At 31.2% G+C, this 20,232-nt stretch overlaps 2 protein-coding genes across 2 annotated transcripts; both read left to right on the top strand.

The window, feature by feature from the left end:
* Positions 1-3,900: 3,900 nt before the first annotated feature.
* Positions 3,901-18,097, top strand: LOC115878498. Its single transcript, XM_030895031.1, has 8 exons — positions 3,901-4,049; positions 4,116-4,508; positions 4,672-4,790; positions 4,853-5,010; positions 9,750-9,860; positions 9,914-10,113; positions 11,714-11,850; positions 17,676-18,097. The coding sequence occupies exons 2-8, from the start codon at positions 4,205-4,207 to the stop codon at positions 18,018-18,020; spliced, it is 1,374 nt and encodes a 457-aa protein (XP_030750891.1). The 5' UTR covers positions 3,901-4,049; positions 4,116-4,204; the 3' UTR covers positions 18,021-18,097.
* Positions 18,098-18,822: 725 nt separating this feature from the next.
* LOC115878497 (POC1 centriolar protein homolog A) lies at positions 18,823-20,223 on the top strand. The gene is made up of 2 exons (XM_030895030.1): positions 18,823-19,463; positions 19,520-20,223. The coding sequence occupies exons 1-2, from the start codon at positions 19,005-19,007 to the stop codon at positions 20,000-20,002; spliced, it is 942 nt and encodes a 313-aa protein (XP_030750890.1). The 5' UTR covers positions 18,823-19,004; the 3' UTR covers positions 20,003-20,223.
* The last annotated feature ends 9 nt before the right edge of the window (positions 20,224-20,232 follow it).

Below are 20,232 nucleotides of genomic sequence, written 5' to 3'. Positions count from 1 at the left end.
GTCTGTTGATTTTTGGTTTTAACTCTTTGATTTTTGGTATTATTTATTATTGTAGTGCAAAAAACTAATTATTTTGGTGTTGAAGTGACAAAACTACTACCAGATATATGGTCACTCTCGGTTTCGCATAAAAAAATAGAAATTTTAAAAATTACACGTTGTGCAAGTGATTTAACCTAAAAGTGCCCATACATTTTTTACTTATCGTGATTTTTGTGTGTGTTTTTTAAGACTCTAACAATTCATCAATAAAGCTTAAGTGGAGTGTGTTATTGGTGCTATGCCTCATCTTTGTTGTGTTCCTGGTGGAAAGGATAGTTACTAAGGATAGTTATTATACTAGGCAGCCTAAAGTGTCCGGAAGAGCAAGAAAAGTGGGTACGAGTTATAAATCAAGAGAATTTTATTGAAAATATCTTTAATAAATTTAAAAATAATATTCTCCCATGATGGTATTAATGAAAACTGGACAATTATGTTTATTTTATTCATATTGTGGAATCTCCACTCCAAGTGTTGCTGGTTCAGCTTCAATAGATTCAAACACGTAAGTAGGTATTATGATCTAGGGAAAAATAAAGAATATGTGTATTAGAGATCATGAAAAAGATTATTATTTTGAGTTCAAATTTTAAAAAGATTTTGTAAAGACAAGACTGATACAGTTTAAAAAGAAGAATGTGTTTTGTTTGATAATATATAATGTATGTTAAGCATAACATATATTTGTTCAGTAATTTTTAATGAATAGTATTGATTATTTATAATACCAAATTAATATCAAATATTTAAGTGATGGCTGAATACAATATGAATAAAATTACAATAAAATTGGTATATTTGCATAATACAAAATTAAGTTTTAAGAATAAAGGTGTTACTAAAAATACTAAGAAATTCATTTCTTTGTTTTAATTGGTCTAATGTTATTTACATTTTACGTAAGAATTATACCGTATCATCGAAAAAATCGGCGTCTAGTTGGCTTGGAAATGAACATCGATGCCATTCCCTAAATAACTGTACACATAAAATAATTAACTAGAATTTTACAATCTTGGAAAATTTGATATTCTTGAACCTTGATTCTAAATATTCTAAATTTTTTGATTTTCTTGGAATTTAGGTTCGGGAAAAACGCTGATTGATTTTTCATTTGGTTTTTCATTATTTTTATTTGGTTTAAAAAAAAACGGTTCGGCTAACATTATAGCCTCCATCAGTGTTGTGTCATATGAAAAAAATAGTGTCGAATATAATCCAAAAATTGCATATAAAATATTCACACCACGCACATAATGTTTACTGCGTACTCCATAGTCAATGTAGATAATTTTAGTGTTAAGAATAATAATTTTAAAAAATATGTGGTCATCTTTTGATAAGTTTATATTAGTTTATTAATTGCAGTAAACATTATGAGGTGTGAATTATATTGTATATGTAATTTTTGGATTATATTCGACACTATTTTCCTCATATGACACAACACTGTGAAACTATAGTTAGCCGAAACGTTTTTTTAAACCAAATAAAAATAATGAAAACAAAATGAAAAACTTAATCAACGTTTTTCCAAACCTAAAAAATCCCAAGAAAATCAAAATTTTAGAATAATTAACATATAAAATGCCAGCGATCTTCATTTCATAGCCATCGCTGACGCCTTTTTAGATAATATTGTATTATTTGTAAATATAATTTTTCGAACATTGATACTTGCAAAATATACATATAAATTTTGTGAATGCAAATAATAATACATCACTATTAGTAGATATTAAATGTTTTTGTTAAATTAGATCGATTTTCAAACCCCAAAATTTAAAATATATTTACATTTTACCCATTATCTTATGTACCTACATTATTTGTACATTGTAAAACATTGCTGCATTTGTATGGTTCATAGTTTATTTGCCAAAGTATTTATTACTATAAATAGGTATATATGTTGTAGTTATTAACTGTATATTATGTATATTTCATTTAAACTATATCATTTTTAAAATACAAACCAAAAATCTGAGGAATAATTATGTTTTCCATGTATTCTACAACATATTTATTAATCCGTTATATCTAACTAGCGTGACGTCATAAATCTCGCCCGTAGGCTGATCTTTTAATAGAAGGCATTGGTTAGAAACACAGGTTAGAAAATGACAAAATGGAAAATGACATGACAAAAACAAAAAAAAAACATAAACAACCAAAGAATAGAAACAAATAACAAATGCGTGTATCGGTGTCCTAGCCATGTCCTAGCTACTACAAAATTTATAGGTCTGTTCTGGAACCAGCTCAGGGCAGGGCAGGGCACCAGCAACACTCCATAGCAGAAATCATATACTCAAATATCGTCGAATATCGATATTTTTTGAGAAATAACATTCTTATAACATCGATCATCAACTGTCCATGTCATCTGTCAGATGTTAGATTTCAGGTGGATGACACTTCTTATGGGAGAACTGGAAATGGTTGAAAACTTGACTACAAGCGATTTTCTAGGAATCTTCCTTACCGATAAATTATTGACAAGAGTGACAGATAAAACCTTGACATTCTTTCAGTATAACTGTTCATCTCTTTTTCTTTCTAAAGTGTGCGTTGAAAGGAGACAAAAACAATTTTTGGTGACCCATAATTTGTTATTCGAACACCACTTTTCTCCTTCTCGGGTCGTTGACGTTGACTTGTCGCCATTTTATTTCTTTTGTTTACACGTTGCAGTTTGCTTTGTAAATTGAATACATAAATTATTTAGGCAAATATAGGTTTTTGATAAAACTCCTTGGACTAACGTGTAGGTAAGAGGTAAGTGTTGATAAATAAGTTTTTTTTCATCTTAACATGCTCATTGTCATTCTCCTGATTTAGGTGACAGAAAAGGATCATCAAATGAAATTGAATTTTATATTTTTTCATCCCAGGACCGATAATAAAATATATATTTTATGGATACCTTCCTAAATATCAACGAGATGAGCCATCGGAAGAAAGGGACCATAGTACAAAACAGAAAGGTGATCTTTTTCTTTCCACTTAGGATATTGAAATTATTATATACTGTAGTCGTGTTTGGCATTATACTCTTAGAAATATAGGTAAACAAAGAAGAACAGATATAAAGCATCCCAGAGGAAAGAGAGGCAATACCTGTACTCTCTCTCTGATATTTGTGAAAGTTACGGCAAAGTATTGTTGTAAATGTCATCTTTTAATCGACCTGAAAACTTCGGGAAAGCAAAAGATGACACTTTCAACAAAACCCTGACAGATATCAGAGAGGCGATACAGGTTTTTCCTCTCTTTTTCCCTAGAATACTTTTAATTTATTATTCTTTGTTTATCTAGATTTCTCAGAGCACTATGAACGAACTCAGCTTGTATGTTTGAAATAATCGTCCAGTTGGCTTCAAAATGATGATCGATGACATTTCCTATATAATTTTACTTTCAAAATTATGATATATATATCGTCATTTCTAAGCCATCTATGACGCCATTTTTTTCAGTTTTGTTATAATTAATTTTGTGTCTTGATCTACTTGTAACATTATTTTTTAATTTTATTAATTTATTGTGGTGAAATTAATTTCTGTTGTATATTTGATATTGATATTAAACATATTTTTAAAAAATTGGTGTATTTTTTGTGTTTTTATCTATGTCATAATTAAAAATAAATGAAGAATTAAATTTTTTTATTTTTGAATGTTTCAGCCAATAGAATTACTGGAAATCTATTCAAGGTCATTCCGCCATGCGTGACAATCTAGTCCGTAGTTCCTACAAGCGATATTGGGGGCGCTAGTAGCAGTAGACTTGTCAACAGTGTCAAATTTAAACGTCAATTTCACTTTCCAATATTTAGCAAGGCGCTCGCACTTCTCCTTGTGTATGTGTTTTGTGTTAGATTTGTTGACTGTCATTTTCGCGGAGGTGTCGATTTTAGAATTCGGCGTCAGTCTGCATTTTTAAATCAATTTTATTATATTTTTTCCACTTGATACTTTCTATTCGACAAGAAATAGTTTAATACTGTATGTTTACTATCAGTTTATAATTTATTAAATTGTTCCTAACTCATTTAAGTGAAAAAACTGTAGGTTAAATCATGGCGGCAACAATATAAACAATATTTCAAGTTTAGCCAGCATTTTAAAAACAGTGGGCTGTATTAATTTATTAAATAAAAATGTATCGAACAGACAAGCAATTTATGAAAAATCCTGCAACGGCACCTTCGAGAATATACATTGGAGGTCTCCCCAAAGTTGTAATTGCTGATGACTTGGATAGCAAATTCTCCAAACACGGGAATATTTTAGGACTGGTTATAAACCAGGGATTTGCATTTGTCCAATACAATACTGAAAATGAGGCGCAGGCCGCTATTAAAGCTGAAAACGGTACCATGATGATGGGTAGGAAGATTATTGTTCGCCAGGCATTTCCTCCTAAAGCAAATAAAGATATTGGACCACCTCCTCTCAATCAAGGTAGATATTCATGGTAACTTCAATTAAACTTAATAGTTATATAGTTTCTTACAAGTAGAAATATTCAATATAAGTTTTTTTTTAACGTGATGAATGCACAAAAATATATTACTGTTTGTTATAAATTAACCAATAATGTAATGTTTTTGTGCATTTATATTAGGACCATCGCCATTTAAACCTGATACACCTCAAGGCAAAGGTATACCAAGCCTCATCCCACCTTCTGGTGAATCTGACAGAATTAATTTTGAACCTCCAGATCATAAAGCAGACATGCAGGTAATAGTTGAAAATGGGAAAAGTATACAATATAATATATTTAATTTATTACTTTATACAAGGATAATATGGATACTGGACCAAATGCTCGTACAGGCCATAAATTTGATATGGGACGTGATAGAGGGGTTAGAGGTGGAAGAGGTGGTGGTGGCATTGGTGCAGGACCTAAATCCCGTGATAGATTTGAACCAGCCAGGGACTTGTTTCCAGAGAGAGAGTAAGTTTTAATAATTCAATATTACCTAATTTTAACATGTAATATTACCTAACAACATGTTAGGTAATATTAAATAAGTTTGTTATACCTGCTCATAACACACTTAAGTTGGTATTCTTAAAATTACTATGGTTTCAAATTCCAATATGAATTTTGATTAGGATATTGATCATTAGCAATATAATATTAACTGATTGAAAACCAAGTTTGCTTTGACTTTGTATGATAAGTGAAGAATTATAGAAACTGAAAATATCATTATTTTACCTCACACAAAGCCCGTTAAACCTTAAAACTTCCTAAAAGTGGGAGGCATACATGTCTAACTGAAATAAGTCAAGTTCGTTTTCTTTAAAAAAATGTATCAGGAAAATAATTTAATTAGATAATGCAAGACTTATTTTTTATTCTGTTTCATATGGTCTTCTATCAATATGTAGTATTTTGAAACTAACTGGTATATTTTTCTGAAAAAAAAAATATGGGCTAAACTTTATCAATAATACTCAATTTTGAAAGTTATTTTTTAAAATAATTCATATTTATTAGTAATAGGTTGTTTTATACTTTTCAAAAAACTTTGATTAGAATTATTGTTATTTGACTAGTTTAATTTAATTAATAAGATAATAATTATAAGACTAGATTAATTTAATTTAAAATAAATTTGATCAGATTTTTTTTGCGTATATTCTACTACCAGAAAACCAAAATTATATAATAACGCACTTTTAAACGAAGTTGAACGAAGATATAGTGTATCTATCACAATACTTTTAATAGAATTACTACAATTAGAAGAAAAAGAAAAAGAAAAAAGTACCTAAAAACCTTCACCCATCCTTCACCTACTACTCAAGTACAAAATAAACGAATATAATCTCTTATAAAACACTACACAACTACTTCTTATTACTTGTATTCTACACTGAACAAATTATCAATCTTACTAATTAATCAAACAAAAAGAAAAGATAACCAAATTAACCCTTCACCTACTACTCAAAAATACAAAATAAATTATAAAAACACTACTAAACTATTTCTGGTATTCTACATACACTAAACATATAATTAAACTTAATAAATTAATCTAGTTTTACACTCCAACTACAAAGAAGTAAGAAAAATTTTTAAAAAATATCAGTAAAAAATAACGGCCTCGTCAGCTTTGCGGAATTTGTCGGATATTTACAATGGTCGAATTGTTTAATTACCAGGTTTTATAGTATATCTAATAGACAAAAAGTATATCTGGTCTATTAGTAACCAATTGGCACAGTACGAAAATTATCGATTTTTATTTTCTCTGTTTTTGTTCTTCGCTTCAAAATTCAGAGTGACAAAAAATATTTTTCTGTAGTAAAAGACTGAAATACGCCCCGCCATCTGGTGCTTTACATCCATAAACGTCATAGTTTGATCTAGTTTAAAAATACATATACAAAGATAATATTTATAATATATTATTAAGATATATCAGGGGTCTAATATTAAAAGCAGTGAACTCCACCATTCCTATAATTAAATTTGCACTTGAAATTGATACTAAACCAAAAGTTTACAATGAAGTTTATAGTTTAAACAGAGTGGAGGAATGGTGGAGTTTTGCTGCCTTTTGATATTAGAACTCTGATATCTACATATATAAAATGCTAATGTTTATCTGTGTCGTCTCTACTGAAGTAACGACTTGCTCTAGAAAGTTGCTTTTTTTTTACTAAAAGATAGCTAATTGGCTCTTCTAAAAACTGTCGTCACCGGATTTTTTGTTTTTCATTTAATTAAACAAAAAATAAAAAGTTTTTTTTCCTGATGTTGTGGCGGATGCGCCAGGCTTCAGCTAGTGTAATATATAAGAATAACTTTGATGACACTCTGAATAGAATGACATATATGAAGTTTATAAGATTAAGGACATATACGTCAACTTTTTACATTTTCGCTTAAAAAAATTGTATTTTAAATTTCAGCAATTTCAATCTAGAGTGCCATGGCTGTCTTAAAAACTGTAATTTTTAATCAAGGGCCCTTGGAAAAATAGATTTGGTCGTCTAATGTTTTCCGTGTCTTGTTCTGCCCGGTTAAAAGATGCCCAAATTGTATTTTTAATCATACCTCTTTTTTTTCAAATGGAACAAGGATGGCACCTTTTTTACGAATAATTTGGTACCACACACTTGCTATTTCGAGTCAAATTGTCGTTATCAGCCGCATGTTACAATTTCAAATAAACCATATGCGAAAATGTCAAATGTTGACATATGATATGTCATTCTATTCAGAGTGTCATTTTCTATTGAATAAAGTAAAAAAATACCGAGGGTGTCATTTAAAAATCAAAAGTTGTAGTCGTTCCCGTTGAAACAGGAAATGACCAAAAACAATTGAATACGTCAGTCAGTCCTAATTTATGTCATACTAACATAACAAATCTCGTTTTTTATCTGAAAAAAAAGTTATAGAGATGAGACTTTTCTGACGCATCCAATATACAGGGTTGTTTACCACATACGACACGGAGTATTGTAGCTAAACGATTAGATTTTTACAAATTGTCAGTTTTGGATTTGTTGAAGGACTATTAGAGCTACAATTTGAAAATATTTTTACAAGATACAGAGTGTCCCAAATAAGTTAAAAATATTATAGTTGTATTTTTTAAATGGAACACCCTGTATAATTATTATATTTTTAGATTCTACGATTAAAATAGGGCGACTCCAAGGGTATCGAAGTTTTCAATACTAAATAATTATTGAAGTTTATTTATTGATCAGATATTGTGTTGCAATAATAAACATAATACTACCTTATACAGGGTGTCTAAAAATTTATATTAAATAATTACTGGCTTTAAACGGCAATAACTTGTTTAATTTAAATGGAACACCCTGTATATTTTATGAGAATCAGATGCACAATTTAATTGTCTATCAAATTGTATTATACCATTTCTTACCTATCTCTTCAAGTTTTCGTAGAAGTAGCATTTTCTTATAATTTAGATCTCATTTATCACTATACCCATGGAATATTGACATTTTAGATTATTTTTAAAAACGTAACAAATTTTCAAAGAGTACCAGATACTAATCTTGTCGATATAATTCGCTTATTTCATTAAAAAAAATAAGAAAAACTGTTTAAATATTTGTTAAATAGCACATAAATAGCAATATGATCCAAGTATTTAAACTACATTAATTGACTGTTTACGGTGATTAACAATTACTCCAAGTACTAAAAAACTGAATTTTGTATGTGTATTAGACAGTGTGGTAAAAAGTAACACCTTATAAATTTTATTTCATTTTTTGACAAATGCATTTATAACAACAGAGACGTTCATTTTCATAACTTATTATTGTATTGATTTCTGAGTCAAATCCACACTTACCTACATATCGTCCTATTGCTGCCAAAAGTCACTAACTAACATTTTTCCGAGCCTGAAAATTCAATCACTGTATTTTGAAGCGGAGAATCGATTGAAAAAGTCATTAACTACGATTTCTGGCTATTTATGTTGTATTTTAATACCGAATAGTTACTAACTATAACATTTTTATGCAATGCAATTCATCTTTTGACGCATTTTTCTCGGAAGTAATAAAAAGTAAGTTAGTGACTTTTGGCAGCAATGGGACGATATATAAAATGCTAATGTTTATCTGTGTCGTCTCTACTGAAGTAACGACTTAAAGAAAAGCTCTAGAAGTTGCTTTTTATACTAAAAGATAGCTAATTGGCTCTTCTAAAAACTGTCGTCGCCGGATTTTTTGTTTTTCGTTTAATTAAAAAAAAAATAAAAAGTATTTTTTTCCTGATGTCGTGGCGGATGCGGCTTCAACTAGTTTAGAATAATTTATTAATTAAAACAATTAAGTATATAATTAACTAATTGTTATGCGGAAATAATAAGCGGAGTATATTAATAATTAGTAATAATTGGTATACTCTTTTACAAAGATTTTATTTTCTTTTACAAAGATATCATTAACAAATGGGCTTACAATATTATTATTTTTACCACCTGTATATTTTGTACATATGTTGCTTTAAAAAATCTAAAATATCATTATTCCATGGGTATTGTGATAAATGAGGTCTAAATAATAAGAAAATGCATTTTCTACGAAAACTTGAAGAAATAGGTAAAAACTGGTATGATACAATTTGATAGACAATTAAATTGTGCATCTGATTCGCGTAAAATATACAGGGTATTCCATTTAAATTAAACAAGTTATTGCCGTTGAAAGCTAGTAATTATTTAATATAATTTTTTTAACACTCTGTATAAGGTAATATAATTTTTATTATTGTAACATAATATCTGAGCAATAAATAATCTTCAGTAAATATTTAGTATTAAAACCTTTAATACCCTTGGAGAAATGAAGCTTTAAATTTTTCACTGCAATTTCACAAAATTGTAAATATTTCAAAAACGGTAAGGTTTAAGTGCGATAAATCTTAATGAAATTTACCTTTATTTTAATCGTAGAATCTAAAAATAGAATAATATATAGGGTGTTCCATTTGAAAAAATACAACTAAAATATTTTTTACTTATTTGGGACACTTCGTATCTTGATATAAGAATCAAGTTTGTAGCTCTAGTAGTCCTTCAACGAACCCAAAACTTACAATTTGTAAAAATCTAATCGTTTAGCCACAATACTCCGTGTCGTATGTGGTGAACAACCCTGTATAAATATTTTTTTTCATTTCAGCAATTATTATTTTATGGATAAATACAATGCAGGACCCCCACCTCCGGAAGTAGCGTTACCGCCATCTGAGAAAAACGACTGTGAAATTATTGTCGTCTCGCGAACACTGACGTATATTAATAATTACTTATTTTTACGCACATGTAAAACATATTTAATTTCAGGGAATATGCGGAATTTATCGAATCAAGATTAAAGCAGCTAGGCCTCGTTGTGGACTTACTATTTCCAAACGAAGACGTGCCCATAGGGCGAGTGTTGGCTAATATTTCCAGTAGGGGTTGTCTTTATGCCATACTGGTCATGCCTCAAAATGAAGAACATCGCAGTTTGACTTTGAATATTTTGCACACTATTCCTCAAGGTACAGGAAAATCAGTAAAAGTTGGCGTGTACTTCATCAAAATGTTTGATAATTGCACGTCGCAATGTTGCCACAGCCACTTTTTTTACTTTGACTTTTGACAAGTGCCAAGTAAAATTCACAGTGCTAATTTTATTACCGATTTTTTATTTAAATTTTAGACACAAATCGTATAGGATGTCCCCGGGTTGTTTATACAAAGAAAGACTTTTATTATTCACATATTGGGAAAAATGCATCTTCATGCAAATTTTGCTTGTTCTAAAATGGTTAATCCCGTTTATGCTTTTCCAAATTTCCATACCGTTTTAGAGAATATTAAAAAACATTGTCGCAAATGTAGTTAATGTTTGTTCCTAAGTCCTAAAAATTAGTGATGGGATAACTCGAGCGAAAATTCGCTCGAGTACTCGATTATTGAAATAACCGACATCGCTCGATTATGAACGAGCCACGAACTCAAGCGATCCTAGAATGAAATAAATTTAATGTGACATACTTGATAAAAAGCCGAGGGAATTTTCTATATACGTTGTAGATAGCAAATTTATACGACGTTATCCGTTGCGTATCTCAGTGACAAAATTTTACGACCTACATTGCTTTGAAATAAACTAAATCAAGCGATCAAGCGAATCGCTCGTCGCTTGCTACTTGCCATTCATCACCGAAAGAATATGTGCCCTGCACACGCAACTTACTGCTTGGCGCTTGGCATTAACGAGTACTTACAACATGCGACGGACATAAAACCGTATTTTTAAATACGAACGATATTTCGCTCGAGTGATCACTCGGTTATTGCAATCGTTTGATACTCGAGTACCGGTGGTTCTCAAAATTTAAGCAAAAAAAATATTTTGCATGTAAAATAACTCGGTTATTTTGGACCTATTTGAAAAACGGTAAAGAGAAAATGTTTCTTTTATCGAGATCTACCAGCCCTGAAAATATTTGCACTTACGGCTCACCTTGTATAATATATGGATTATAGATATAAGAAGATATACTTTAACAACAGCAAAAAATATAACGTTAATCAGAATAATAATAATAATCAGCTATGAAAGAATAAAATGGAAATTATATTACCATAGAAAACGCCTTTTGATTTTTAGGACTTCAACCATATTTTCGTTTTTTTTTTAATTTTCTCTAAAACGGTATGGATATTTGGAAAAGTATAAACGAGAGTAAATTTTAGAACAAGGAAAATTTTTTTACATAGAATGTATTTTTTTCAAAATGTCAATAATAAAAAAGTTTTTCCTCTTATAAAAACAATCTGAGGACATACTGTATAGAAATATTTTTTTATATCTATATTACACAAACAAATTTTAATTTTGCAAGTTTTCTGAATATGAAATGAAAACTGAAATATGTAAATTGAGATTTACAGAGGAAAAGCCTCATAACAACCAGCAACATTTACTAACATAAAGTCTTTTTTCCAATTCGTTTACTTGATGTAACGGTTAGAAATTTAATTTGGTAATGTTTTGACCTTTCCGCTGATATGCAAGCCAACTTTTCTTGATTATATCTATATATCACTTCATTTATATTAGTGTTGTCACTTATATATGTGTTTTTATAGAACATAGAAATATGCCTCTTGATGATGCTTTGATTCTTATATCAAGAAATTTTGAGGCTTACATGAGAGGAGAGGAGCTGAAGCCAGTGGATCCCAATAAACCTGACCTAGCAGACAGACACCCACAACCTATTCAGGTAAGTTGATATACCATTAAATTTGATATATTATAAATATGGAAACGATGTTTTTGCTGTAGTTTTTCCTTAAGTTGTCGTCACTTTTTGTACCATTACCATTGAGCTTGATTTTTATGCATCCGTTATCCGTTGATACGATGCACAGTGCATTATATAGGATGACGGGACAAAAATCATAGCGCTATTACTATGCATCCGATTTTGTTGAAATTTAGTACCCAAAGGTTTTTGAGGTTGTAGATCAAGAATTTGAGGTCAAAATTAAGGTCAGAAAATTCTGGATATTTTTTATTTCCATAATTTTGAAAATAAATAAAATAAAATGTAATATCTAATATAAAATCATAAAGGATATATTTTCAGACAATATATAATATTCTAAACTAACTCAAAATGCCCTATTGGTAAGTTTTTAAACTAGTAATTTAGGAAAATCTGGTGATCATTTTTGAAAAAAATAATCTAAAGATTATTTTATTTTTAAAGTTATAAAATAAGACCCTTTCCTAAGAAAAAAATAAACAAGACAAAAAAATCCACGTACAGGGTGATTTATCATAATTGAACCCCCTTTTTACTCGTTTATTTCGCCTCGCACTAAAACGTGAGTTTCCGATTTTTCTAATTTTACACTCAGAAGACAGTCGCTGACAAACCCTGAAAAAATCAGCTTGTCCGGATTTTTTTATTTTCATTCTCTATATACGGCCATACAATTTTACTGGATTTGAATAATATGTAGTACGCCATTTTGTGGTGGTGGCAATTTTGAAGATACTGAATACATATAGGTACCTAACTAATTGAATTGTCATCAAAACTAAAGGTGTGTACCAAATTTTGTATCAGTCGGTCGACAACAAGTTGGTGAAAATTGAATTACTAGACTTAACAAAAAAAAATAGATAAAACCGTTTATAAAAAAGTAAAGAGCAAGTAGGAGCAGACAAACTCTACATGATATGAATTCTAAGTAATTAGGCGACAAAAAAACGCTTAAACTACAAAATGATATTTCATAATTTTTTTAAATCCAATTTGAAAATAGATAACCAAAAAATGTGTATTGATTTAGGATGGCATTGTGTTAAGCATAGGAAAAAAATACAAGTAAGCCAGCACCCAAAGCAAATAAATTGTTTTAAAGTACACACCTTGATCTATGTCCTCCATAATTTCCAGGGGGTTAATTGCAAACCTTTCCACTTTTTAAGCGCACTTTCACGCACAAAGAAAAATTATTAATACGCTTGATAAGAGACACGGATTTAAAACAATAGTTTCGCGGATGAGAAAAAATGAGCCGCAACAAAAACCGGTTTTTTATGTTTTTTATCATTTCAGTTGTATTATAAATCATCGATTGCGCACTTTTTTTTGGATAAAATTGAAACTTGCTTTCTTTATTTTTGGGCATTGTTCGATGCACTGTGCGATGGTCCAACGGCTCTCTGATTGGTCATAGCGTTTTCGCGCCACTTTTTATCAGGCTCTCATGATATGCAGAAGACTGGCGGGAAATAAATAGTAGGGCTGGGCTTGGGGAGCAATTGCTTGGTGCACAAAATTAAAGAAACGTACGGCTAAGAAAAACCTGTACCACATGCAGAGACTGGCATCCATCTGCATCACAGGAGCTATAAGAACGTACTCAACAGCGGTAATGGAGGTCATCTAGACCTAACACCACTGCGCATTGTCATTGGTAGATATGCCAATACGACAATGATTAGGATTGTCATCGACGGAAACACTACTGGGGGTATTGCTCGTGAGCTTGGAACGTTAGATTAGGTTAGGATTTTTTCATTTTGCTGGTGAAAAGGAAAAATCCTTCAACTCTTTCGCTCCTCCAACTCCTAGTGGATGATATACCAAGAATGTACAATTGTGTGTGAAACACCTCACTGTAGTATTAAGCAAAAAAAAAGGTAGAGAGAAACGTTTGCTCAATAGTTAAAGACCATACCATAACGTGGTATACTGGTGCTTCCAAAACTAAAGCAGGAACAGGGATAGAAGTATTTGGGCAAAAAACTAAATACTCCGAATCAATAGGCACTTACCCCAGAATCCTTCAGGCAGAAATATACGTTATCGAAAGATGCGTACAACTTATTGTAGATAGGAACTATCGGAAACAAGAAATATCCATCTTATCCGATAGTCAAGCAGCCTTAAAAGCGATTAACTCAGTAACCCTCAATTCGAATTTGGTCAAAAAAATGTCTAGAGAAGCTGAACATATTAGACAGAGAAAATAAAGTCCTCCTACTCTTCTGAATGCTAGCCCACCAAAAACTAGCTCACCAAAAAAAATAACACGATACGACGATAACCCGAAAAATAAGTATAAATAAACCCGGAGAGAAGAGGGGGAGTTTTTTAGTAGTGTATGGGGAACATAGAGAAAGATAATAAAAAGAGAGTGGCAAATTAAATTAGGAAAACTGGTATAGCATTTTAAGGGCCGGCTACACGTACAAGCTTTACCACAAGCTTACCTGCACAAACCTGTTTGTATCAGGAACTCGCTGTGTGTAGACGGTAAAACGGTAACACGCACAAACCAACAAGCGCGGCCTGCGTAAACGTCGCGCTGCTAAAGATTTTAGTTTGCGCAAACCAGTTTATGCGGTGATATCATATGTGTAGACGGTATCAGCGAGTTCAAGGTACAGTTTTGTGACTTTTGTGGGATTTGTGCTATTTGTTATCAACTCTTAGAAAACGTCTGATATGCGTACTTATTCCAATAAGGAGTTTATGACGAGTTTCATTGAAATATATTGATCGTTGCCATGCCTATGGAAGATAAAATCAAGAAGACAGTAAAAAAACAAACGATCTAGCTAGAAAAGTAGCGCATGCTCCGCTAACGAGAGCTGCTTCCAAAGTGGAAACCAACTTATAGCTGAACTCAAGAATCTGGAAGACTCCATCCGTAACCTGGAATGGGAATCCTCCAGCAGTCTAAGACGCTCGAAGAAATTAGACTTAGGACTTACGATCAAAGATTTTTCTTGATTTAAGTAAGAACAATCTTCGGATTATCCAGGGTTTTTTTTTATAGGAGATTAAAGCTAAGGCGCTATTGGCGAATGCAGATTCTGTAGGGAAAATGGGGAACACCAGAACACATCATCACTGAGTGCGCCGAGACGATAACCATTCGTGCCATAAGCTTTGGTACGACTGATATCGGAGATGAAGAACTATCTTCTGTAAAACTTTAAAAAAAAAATGTTTAGGATACTGGCTTTTGTTACAGCCCTGAGACTATGTGATATGTATGTTCTATAAGGTCTATATGTATGATCTACATCTACCCTGCTGGTCATCCAATTTATGTGGGGTGGATATTAATGCGTGTGACAGAGAATAATATATATGACCGGTTGACAGACAGAGAGACAAAATCAAAAACAGTGTTGCCGGTTTTTTTACGTTTGTAGGAAAATGGGTTTAGAAAAATATAAGCTATTTTAAAAACTTTCATGTATACTACTGAAATGATGATAATATATCTAAACTAAATATAATATATTACAGCTGTTTTAAAATAAGTAACTAATAGTGAAAAATAAAGTTCCAACCCTAGATGCAACATTTTTCGTAAACGCCTATTTGTGCGGTTTGAAATTTTGATGCAAAATCCGGCAATACCGCATAGAAGAAATGTGTCGACCCAATTTTTATCTCTTTTTAATACATTTGATTTTCCATTAAGCTGTCTACATCACTGTTTTACACGTTGAAATCCAGACCGCACAGTTTCGATGACCAAATCGGTATAAAGTCGCGGTGAACTTCCCCCCTCCCATACAATCTACGGCTGTGCTAATAACGGAATTACGGTGGTATTGGACTGTCTATACAGGGTGCTACAAATTCGAGGTACGAGCATTGGTATCTCGGTAACCGTAATAGATACGAACATGGTTAAATTGGGGCAAAGTTGCGCTTTGGGATGTTCACCAAAATGCCATCAAAAAAGTTTTAAAAATTTCAAGGATTGCCCAGTTTTTTGGAAAAAAAACGGATTTTTTGGAAATGAATTTTATTTTTTCCTGTCGTTACTTTTAAGAAAATCAAAAAACTAATTCCACATTCTCATAGCTCCTTTATAAGGGTTATCTGTATTTTTAGATTTTCAAATTAGATGATAATTTATGAGATACAGAGGCCAACTTAATTTTTCTAAATACGGACCTGCATTTTTTATTTCAGATTTTGAAAAAACTCGGTCTCCTGAGTACAATGATATGCCACACTTAATATTTTTTTTTGTTTCGGACATTTGAACACAATTTTTTTAGACTAATTTCAAGTCCGGCTCTGTTTTTTTTTAAATTTAATCTATTCATCGTTACAATATTGATAAGCTTTCAAACTTAACAATAACGTGGGGTAAAACATTGAATATGGAAAATCAAATAAATGCAGTAAAATACTAAAAAATAATATACAAATGAACACATTACTTCACGTGACTTCACGTCATTTGTAAAAGTGAAATCAATACATCTCAACATTTACAGTAAAGAGTACAAATGCTTTCAGAAGTATAAGAAGAAAGGTCAAAGAGCCATAAATAAAATTGAACGAAAAATAAATTTGTGCAATAGGGAGGGTGGTAACCCTTTCGAACATGTAAATCATTAGAAACTAGTTTGTAGAAATTTATAATAACTACGATGAATATTACGCATATTATTATTAGATCGCTCACTGAGATTTCAAATTCACAATAAAAATGTTAAAAATAATATCTTTAAATTGCTTAGCTGGATATAATTAATTTGAATCCTTTAATTGGCTCGATTTTCCTTATTCAATGTTAATTGGCGCTGATGACAGAGTCGGATTTGAAATTATTTTAAATAATAATTAAATAGTTTTGTTGTTGTTAAGGTACCCAAAACAAAACAAAAAGTATCAAGTGTGGCACATTATTGTACTTAGGAGAGTTCTTTCAAAATCAGAAATAAAAAATGCAGGTCCGTATTTAAAAAAATTACGTTAGCTTCTGTATCTCACAAATTATCAGCTAATTTAGAAACCTAAAAATACTATCAGATAGCCCTAATAAGGGGCTATGAGAACGTGCAATTAGTTTTTTGATTTTCTTAAAAGTAACGACAAGGAAAAATAAAATTCATTTTCAAAAAAATCCGGTTTTTTTTTTCAAAAAACTCAGCAATCCTTGAACTTTAAAACTTTTTTGCTGGCATCTTGGTGAACATCCCAAAGCGCAAATTTGCCCCAATTTAACCATGTTCGTTTCTATTTCGGTTACCGAGATACCAATGCTCGTACCTCGAATTTGTAGCACCCTGTATTATGAATTAGTTTTTTCTTTTTTATAGATTTAAGTTTGAAAACTAGTTTTTATTAAATGAAATATATTTTTTTGGCACTTTTTATGGCAATTTATAATAAATCAAGGGTCGGGAGCCTACCTGCTACCTCTAAACCCAACAGGCGACACAAGCTACGGTTTCGTCTACCCGGCCTGGGTCGTAGCTCCTCGACTGTGAGGGACACGGGTCTCCGTAGGAAGTCCTGGGACTGTATGATGAGTTATAACTCAAGAAAGGGGGACACAATAGATCTCTAAGGTCGCAGAGATTAACCCCCTCCCACTTATTCTAATTCTAAATTCTAATTCTATAATAAATCACATATAAAAGTCGGCTCGACAGAAATTTTCGTGCCAGGCCACATTGGCGCTTTTTTTCGATCATCCGCTATATCACAATCATAATTCAAAGTTAAGTTCATAATTTTTCATAACTAGCTAATTATTGTTATATTTTTAGATGCTCATTAATCTATTAGCCGAGAACAGAATGTTGACATCATCTCAATACGACCGCATTTTAAAGTATCTCCAAGAAAGAAAAGATCTACAATACGAGCACGAAGTTGCCGAAGGTGTCACGCAGGATTCGAACGAATCCGTTTCAAAACAGACGGAACTTCAGAGCAGAATACTAAACATTTTGAATAAAAATCCGGAACCAGTCATCCCCACTTCCATAACGGCTCCGGAACCGGTCGCTAAAGATTCCTCGGCGCCCATTTTGAAAGATCCAACTGTACAAAAAGCTTTGGATAGTATCCTGTCTGGCGATATGTTTAAGGCAATTGCGGGAAATATATAAGTTAAATTAATTGCGTTTTATTATAAAAGTCACTCTGTATAACTTTTAAGGCTATAGTAAAAATCTACTTGTGGCAACACTAGTGTTTTGATTTTTAATATGCACATTTAAAAGTTTAAAAATGTTGGAATATTGAAAAAAAATTGTGTGTGCATTATGTGCGCATATTTGAAGTGAAACTTCTTACTAGCAGCTATTAAATTGAAGGATTTGAAGGAAATGTTTGAAAAAAAGTGTAGTGATAGGTTAGTTGAAAAGGTAATACATATATTAAAAAAATATTTTTTTACGCATAAAAAATATTTTTTTTGCGTGTAACATAGTTTTTTACGCGTAATAAATAGTTTTTTACACGTAAGAAATGGTTTTTATGTGTAAAAATAGTTTTTTACACGTAAGAAATGGTTTTTATGTGTAAAAATAGTTTTTTACACGTAAAAATAGCTTTCTACACGTAAAAATAGTTTTGTTACACTCAAAAAATAGTTTTTTACACGTAAAAAATGGTTTTTTGCATGCAACAAATAGTTTTTACGCTGTCTCTTCCTTTAATGGACTTATTCTCTGATCTCCCCTGTAGTCAAGCGCGAATATGATGACCACCATGGTATAACAATTTTTTAATGACTATAGAAGTTTGTTCATTCACACTTGCCCAAAGACACTTGCCCAAACGCATTCTCTCGATTGCTATATCTCTGGTTTTACTAAATTTTAGTTGCGTTCTACCCTGTCTATGGCTATTATAATTATATATGATAATCCGATTGCTTCTCTCCACAGAAAGCCATAGAAGACAAACAGTGATATCCATAGAACTGATATATGGAAGGAGCCATCACAAAATATAACTTAACCTCAATTATCAAATTCAAAATAACCGTCTTATTTGTATGTATTCGCATTGTTTTGAATTTTGTAGATTATAATATTCTGTATAATTGGATTCATTAAGTTAATTGTATCAAAAAAAAAAAATAAAATATGTCTCAAATAAGTATAACGAATGATAATCCTAAAGTTCATGTAATATATCAGGGGCATAAAAAACCAATAACTGGTATTAGTTTTAATCCAAATAATCAACAATTCGCAACTTCATCTCAAGATCATAATGTTATGATTTGGACTAAATGGAATGATTCTACAAGAAATGGCCCTACGTACCAGTTTTCTGGCCACAAGGATGTAGTGACCTGTGTAGACTTTTCTCCTAATTGTAGCTTACTAGCTTCCAGTTCCAAAGACCACACAGTACGCCTATGGGTTCCAACTATTTTAGGCAAATCAAGAGAGTTTATAGCTCATACATCATCGGTAAACACTGTAAACTTTTTATTTGACGGTTTAAAGTTGATAACCGGTTCAAATGATAAATCTATAAAACTTTGGGATACTGAGACAGGACAGTTTATTGCTAGTTATTTGGGACACAATAATTGGGTATATAGTATTTAATATAGTTAAATTTATAATATTTCTAAATCTTCTGGTTATAGGTTCGTTCAGCAAAATTTTCACCTCTTGGAAATATGATAGTGTCATGCTCCGACGACAAAACTGTGAGAATATGGGACACTGTTAGCAGAGAGTTGGTTCATTCATTTCATGGGGTTAAAAATAGTCCTAACAGTATTGCTTTGCATTCCAATAATAATACTATAGCTGTAGCTATGAATTCAGGTTCGGTTCGAATTTATGACATTAGAAATAAAAAAATTCAACAACATTATCATGCTCACGATAATGCCACCTGTGTGGATTGGCATCCAAAGGCTAATTATTTACTATCGGGTGGACTTGATGGAAAAGTAAAAGTAATTGATATCATGGAAGGTAGACCTTTGTATACACTTAATTCGGAAGGTTCGATAGCTTACTGTAAGTTTAGCTGTGATGGAGATTTCTTTGCTTTGACTAGAAATGACTATAAGGATAAGATTATTGAAGTGTGGAAAACAAACTTTATATCATATATCTAATTATGTTTTTAAAGAATGTTGCCTGAAGTATTACACATACACATTCTTTTTTATTTATCTTACCAGGTTTGGCTCTCATGTGATTTAACTGTGTGTGTGTTCTACGTTCTAATATTTATTTCATTAAATCCTTCATTTTTTATGGTATGTTATTTAAGTATTTTATTTGTCAAAATAATATTAATTAGGAAGTTTTAAAAATATAAGGTATTATGTTAATACTTTTTATT

The sequence above is a fragment of the Sitophilus oryzae genome, unplaced genomic scaffold (genome assembly GCF_002938485.1).
Source record: "Sitophilus oryzae breed Bouriz unplaced genomic scaffold, Soryzae_2.0 scaffold_1515_pilon_pilon, whole genome shotgun sequence".
Classification (NCBI taxonomy): domain Eukaryota; kingdom Metazoa; phylum Arthropoda; class Insecta; order Coleoptera; family Curculionidae; genus Sitophilus; species Sitophilus oryzae.
The sequence above is the reverse complement of the archived record's forward strand: the minus strand, read 5'-3'. Positions and strand labels throughout refer to the sequence as shown.